The 6,729-nt window shown below is 33.5% G+C and overlaps 1 protein-coding gene across 2 annotated transcripts; it reads right to left on the bottom strand.

Moving 5' to 3' along the window:
* Nucleotides 1–7: 7 nt before the first annotated feature.
* Nucleotides 8–5,343, bottom strand: LOC120338197 (tyrosine-protein kinase JAK2-like). Of its 2 annotated transcripts, XM_039406144.2 has the most exons (2): nucleotides 4,922–5,343; nucleotides 8–4,634 (listed from the first exon to the last, which is right to left on the bottom strand). In XM_039406144.2, the coding sequence occupies exon 2, from the start codon at nucleotides 4,484–4,486 to the stop codon at nucleotides 1,331–1,333; it is 3,156 nt and encodes a 1,051-aa protein (XP_039262078.2). In that variant the 5' UTR covers nucleotides 4,487–4,634; nucleotides 4,922–5,343; the 3' UTR covers nucleotides 8–1,330. The 2 variants fall into 2 exon arrangements, with proteins under 2 accessions (XP_039262078.2, XP_039262077.2); XM_039406143.2 differs by lacking the exon at nucleotides 4,922–5,343 and having other exon boundaries at nucleotides 8–4,907.
* Between the last annotated feature and the right edge of the window lie 1,386 nt (nucleotides 5,344–6,729).

Genomic DNA, 6,729 nt, shown 5'->3' on the forward strand with positions numbered 1-6,729 from the left:
TATACAATCTAAAATTATTAGAATTTTTTTATTAAAATACGACTATTACAAAAACTCAGGCTTCACTAACAAGAACATACGGCTAAAACCAAACATCAGGTACATTAGGGAACTATCAATAATAAAAACAGGTTTACTAATTAAACATCTGTTACCTATTTATCGTATGGGTACACACACACAACGAGCACGCAATCATCAAAACAGGAAATATCACATGATTGAATAAAATTACAAAATTAAAAACAAAAGCCTTGCAAGCTAGGTATTGCATGAATAATACAATATATTGAAAATATGGGAATTTATGATTAATGTACTCTCATGATTGGGAAAAAGATTTACAGGGCATTTAAGGATTTCAATAGATTCACAACACAAAAGGAGGAATGAATGTGAAACAGTTGACACACGTTTTAAATGTTTACTTTAAAGCAGTTAATCGTGAAAAAAATTGTCATCTATTTCTAACCTCTGATCAGATATTTTGATATATCTGATCAATTAAAGCTATCTCGATCCAAAGCGATTTATATGTATGATTGCAGGTGGGCAATGGCCAAGATGCCATAGGTATCAATATCAGGTTGGCAGTAAATTTGTGGCTGGCATTGTCTAGGATTTGGTAAAATTTATGAAATACTGTATTATGTTGGTAATGTAAATAAAAAATAAGATAATAAAAAGTTCAATTATATATATATATTGCAGTTTTGAGTTAGTTTGCACAAAATGACAATTCAAATTTTGATACGTATGACATAGAAATAACAACACTGGTGTACAAATTGTAAAATTTACTTATACATAATTACACCACTATTCTATTATATCATAATAAGTGACACAGTCACGTGTCAAACATTAGGAAGTATGTTTCTCCTTTGAAGTAATCAATTGAAAATGATTTCCTAACAGGCCTATTCATTTTCTAAATACAATTTTACTGCATAAAATTATTAATTAATGTAAACATCTATTAAAACATATAAAACTAATGAAAGTATAAATAAATATATAGTTAAAAAGTTTATTCTATTTCGAGTTAAAATAGAGACGAGTTAAAATGTCATAAATATAATTTTTATAATTCTTCAAATTCTTGAACTTCAAAGGAGAAAAGTATTTTAAAACATAAAATTCATGCTATTATCAAAAAAATATAAAACAGAAATAACTTTCAAGCAAATATAAAATTATTAATACTAAGCTGTCAGAAATAATTATAATCAGAAAAATTAAATGCTTAATTGACATAGAGTAATTGAAAAAAATTCATATAGCAAAATTATAAAAAAAAAATATTATGTTATGCAATCATTCATTATATTTATAAAGGAAGCTGATCAGCATGTGGAAACAAGTCATCAAGTTTGTTTTTAATTTCAACAAAAGATAATCTATCAGAAGGTGCATATGCCCAACACTGCAACATAAGTTCATAGACTTCAACAGGACAATCTCTTGGTTTCTGCAGTCTTTCATCATTTATTAAACAATTAAGTAAATCTTGTAACTGTTCTCGATATCTGATTTCAGGGCAAGTCTGGTAAACTGGTTTGTCCCCATAAGAGAACATTTCCCATAGAGTTACTCCATATGACCAAACATCTGATTCAAATTGGAAACCAATACCTTCCTTGCAAAGGCATTCAGGTGGGTACCATTTGGCTGGGAAATCAATGAGATTTCCCATATAGGCATCTGCATCTTCGCCGAGAAAACGAGACAGCCCAAAATCTGATATTTTTATACGAGGGTGGTCTAAGTCGTTTCCTAATAGAATATTACGTAAAGCTAAGTCTCTGTGAATCAAACGTTTTTGCTGCAGAGCTACCATACCTTCAGCAATTTGTGATGAAAACTGTAGTAGTGTAGACATAGGTAATGTTCTACCAGTCCTTTTCTTTTCTCTCAAATTATCCACAAGAGATCCATTTTTCAGATATTCCATAACAATCCTGTTAGATGGAGTAGCAACTCCGAGTAAACGTACAACATAAGGATGATTTAATTTTTTCATAGTTTCTATCTCTTGAGTAAACTCTTGTAGTCTTTTATTCATTGGTAGCTTCGATCGTTTCACAGCGACAAATTCAAAATTGTTATTTCTGTATTGATCATAAGCACAGAGTTCGACACAACCAAAATGCCCTTCACCTAAGCTTCTGCGGCAAGTCAGTTTCTCATCTTCGTATGTAGGTAGGTCGTGCTCAATCTCAACAATCATATCACAGATTGGTTGAGCGGGAAGAGGCGATAAAGCGTGATCACTAGCTATAGTGGATCCCAACTCACGTAAAATGTTGTGAAAAGATGGTCGTTCACTGGGATTCTTAGACCAACAAGAACAAATTAAGTTGTTAATTTTGGCGTTGTTTGTAATGAGTTCTGGTATACATAAACATTGATTCAAAGTACCATTTCTGTAAAACGTTTTCATTTTTTCTGTCATTTCATTCCCGTTCATAGGATCCACAGTTATTCTACCAAAATTTAAAATCTCACAAAGCGTCGTTGCAAAACTCCATTTGTCTCCTGCAATTGTTGGATATTTGTTAAAATTTGGTGAATCATCGATATCACAAAATTCATAAGCAAGCCAGGGAGAGGTCAATCGAGCTTCAACAAATAATCTTTTACAAGTGTCAGAAACTTCACTTGTTCTGATTCTTGTTAAAACTCCAGCATCTGCTAATTTGATATGGGGCTGAGGATAGTCATTTTGCAAGAGTATGTTTTTCCCTTGTAAATTGCCATGTGCAAAACCCAATTCTTCCAAATAATGACAGGCACGGGTTATCTGTAAAATAACTTGTAACAGCCAAGTCGGGTTATGCGATAATTCACTTTTCTGAACATTTTCTAGATAAGAGGTGATTGATCCAAAACGAAGGTATTCAAATGCTAACATATTATTTAATGTCATTCCAATATGCTGAATTATATGGTTATGTTCCAAACGGTTTAATATCGCCGTAGACTCTTGGAGAGAGATATTGATATGGTCATTGAGTGCTTTTGAATCAGCTGTGTTTATATCTTGATCAATAATTGTTTTGAAAACAATGTATTTGTCAGTTTCACCTCTTTTTGTATATCTTTTAACATCAGTAAAATGACTACTGCCCAAATAACGCACATGAGAATAATCTTCGAGTCTGATAAGAACAGTTGTAGGGACGATTCCTCGTACGTTATAAAAATCAGTTTCTCTATTTTCTTGATTGCAACATAGATTTACTATCAAATTATTTCTCTGTTTACTTTGAGGGAAAACTATTTTAGTTGGTTTGATTGGTACTTCAACTTCATCGAAGCGTCCATCTTTACATGAATTGAGGAGCTGGGAAATATGTTTATACTTATATGAATGTTCTAACCCAAATATTCCTAGTTGCCCAGAAGGATTTCTGTTGAGTTTGAAATTTCTAATTTGAAGAGGAGAATGATCGAAAACGGTATCAACATAATATTCACCATGCGTATCGTGTGATTGGCGTAAAATGCAGTCCCCTACTTCAACAACTCCTTCAGCCTCTCTCTTTCTTAGGGATTCTTCTGCAAATGATGGTGTTATTGGTCCATGACATCCTAGTATAAGATGTTCAATCAGCATAGGCGAGGTAACTTCCATACATAAATAATGATGAGCATCAACGAGTAAATTATAATATCCATTTATGCATGAAGCTAAATTTTCTGTTTCATATATAGATTTCATTTCAAACTTTTTCACGCTTCCATCAAATTTTCCAAGGGTTACCATGTTGTTTTGAAAGTTAAGTGACATGTCGGTAAGTTCCCAGAATTCACCCCAGTGTTCTGTGATTTCATCATCATCATCGCTATTTCTGTGGAAAGTTATTCCTAAATCTGCACTAACAGTGAGATAACCATTCATGGCCAATTTATATGACTCTGTACCATGGGATACAAGAAACTCATCCAAGTTTGAAATGTATCTTTGATGATAGAACACCAATCTATGATGATTTTCCTCCCAGTTCTGAGCACTTGATAAAAATTGCTTCCAATGTTGATTAAATTTTCTTTTAATTTCAGCTTGTCTAAATGAACGAAAACAAGACTTGGGCAAAAGTTTTTTAATTTTAATTTGATGTTTAACTGCATTTATATTAACATTGGCAGCTTTGGACATACACAGAATATCATAGACAGCAATTTCAAAAGCAGATAAAAGAATATCAGTTTGTGATTGATCACCGGTGTTTAATGTTAATTTATCGAGCAAATAATCATCTCTGAGTTGATGATAATAATACGCAATCACCGTGCTGTCCATGCAACGTGTTATTTGTTCTCCAGGAAGAGACCAACGTTTGGCGATTTTTCTTTCTCCAGCTATTTGGGCTTCTAATTTGACTATGAATCGAATTCTAAATTCCAAAAACTTTTCTGTAATGTCGATACCCCTGTTCATATTTTTCCACGATTTATCCGATGGATTCCAAATAGCAAACATCGGCAAGTAAACAGGAGAAATGTGACATTTTATTCCACATTTAACAAGCAAATCATTGTAAGTATCTCCCTCGAAAACCGGAAAATGATCTGTTCTACAGTTCACCAGAAAGTCATTGAAGAAGACACGAGGTGTTACATCATCCAGACTGAACAGTTTTAAAGGTATAGTCAATATCATGGTTTCCAATACTACAGCCAAGTATTGATATAACCTCACACAGGGCAGCAGGGATTAGAATATAAATTAACAATTATAATTCATATTGAATTACAAACAGGTACCGGTACCAGTACTGCGGTACCAGCAAATATGGTTTTGATGTTGCTATTTCTATGATTCTTTTCACATACTAAACTGCATAAAAAATGCAATAGACTAAAATACATAAACCTGTTTTATCAAAAAATAAATAACAAATATTATATTACAAACCAATGTTTCTCGACTTTTTTCAGGCTTCAGATCGCGTTCTTATATCGGCAAACCCAGTACCGAAAAATAACTGCAAACAACTTTTTTCTGCATACTTTTCACATTCAGACTTTACCGTACGCACACCCACACGAAACAGATTAAATTCACTTCCCTGTCCAGCATCCAGACATCCGCGTCCGCAAACATGATACGTAATACTCATACGAAGTCCCTTGCTTAGAATTCTTCGTACTGCCTATCTTTATCAATTACCAAGTGCCGGAAACGTAGCGTGAAGCAGAAAGGGGAAAAACGAATAACCAATTTGTCATCTACAGTAGGGATGTGCAACCTTTATTACAGGAGGACCAGATAAAAGTAACTGCGTGAAGCCGCGGGACGCACCTTTATTTAGGATAGCCTTTCTAGTAGTTGCACGCACAAAATATTGTTTTTTTTTCGGTATTCATTATACGGCATTGTTAAGGGTCCTTTCAGAAGAGGTAAAACGCATAAACTTCTGAAGAAAACTGCTATCCAAATTTATTGTCACACCGACTTTCAGTGAGTGAGTAAGTTTATTTCGACTCCATAATCAGCAATAGACGATGAAATAATTGATAAAAACAAAATAAATAAAACTGATTATAGAACCGGGAAAGCAAACGAAACCTCAAGTAAGTTTTAAAGCGTACAGATTTTAGATGGGAAGGTATTGATAAAAGTAGTAGTACGTGTTTGCTTACCCAAAAGTATTAAAACTAATTAGGCCACGCACGCACACACACACACACACATACAATCATCGAGACTGAGACATGATAAGTCGGGAGCAACGATTAACATACCGGTCGGGAGTGAAAAAAGCGAGAGGAAAAATCAATTACTCAGTAAAAAGGAAAATATATAAATAAAAAAAAAGAAATGGATAAATTATTTTGCCACACCAAATTAATAATTTGATGAGAATTGCCGAATTGGATACCGAAATAACGCAACAGGAGTTATATACTGTGGATAGAAAAATATTCCTCAAAAGATATCGTCAAGCTGATTATATTTGGAGGCACCTAATGCCATATTCCCCAATCAGAAGTGCCAAGTTGATTACATGAAGAGGTGGCATAGACCTACTTCACTCACCAGATAGAAGCCAAATTAACGTCCAAATTATTGTAAATAAATATTATTCAATAAAATTACCGGTAATTAAAATTAATTAAGGCGATATGATACAGAGGTAGGAAAATTGGTTACGGGAATATATAGGTTAATGAAGGTTCAAGTAAGGTTTCTGAAGGCATGGATTATAGGCAAGCAAATTTAATTGAGGTTGTTGACCACTGTGGTCAGTTCTAATTCATCACGGATGATTCATCAATCCGCAAGATTTGCTGATGTAAACACCTTTTATGTTGAATTAGCTAGCTTTTAAATTGATCATCATGACGTCCTGAAAAAATATATCTGCGAGTACAATATTCAATGCTCGCAAATAAGGATTCAATAGAAAACTACCCTACACTTTTAAGAGAAAGTTGTTGATTTGTGTAAATATTGATCAATATTAATTAGCTATCATCAAACTGCTAGTTGAAAGGCCTGGAAAAGAGGAGATTGTGGTTGGGACACAGGAGAAACTGTTCACAAATCATGCAAAAACCTTTTAATGTCGGTCAAACCACACTCATGTTGTTCATCATTTTAATCACCAACATCACACTAGTCAACACACATTTGCATGCTGTAACTACACAGCATAAATTCGACCAAGGATAAAATCTTTGTATACACACATGACACAGCATATAATACTACAGCGAGTT

The sequence above is a fragment of the Styela clava genome, chromosome 10, assembly GCF_964204865.1.
Source record: "Styela clava chromosome 10, kaStyClav1.hap1.2, whole genome shotgun sequence".
In the NCBI taxonomy this organism is placed as follows: Eukaryota; Metazoa; Chordata; class Ascidiacea; order Stolidobranchia; family Styelidae; genus Styela; species Styela clava.

Bases quoted from the DNA above. Each gene is read 5' to 3' on its own strand.
- LOC120338197 (XM_039406143.2), bottom strand. From the start codon at position 4,666: ATGATATTGACTATACCTTTAAAACTGTTCAGTCTGGATGATGTAACA.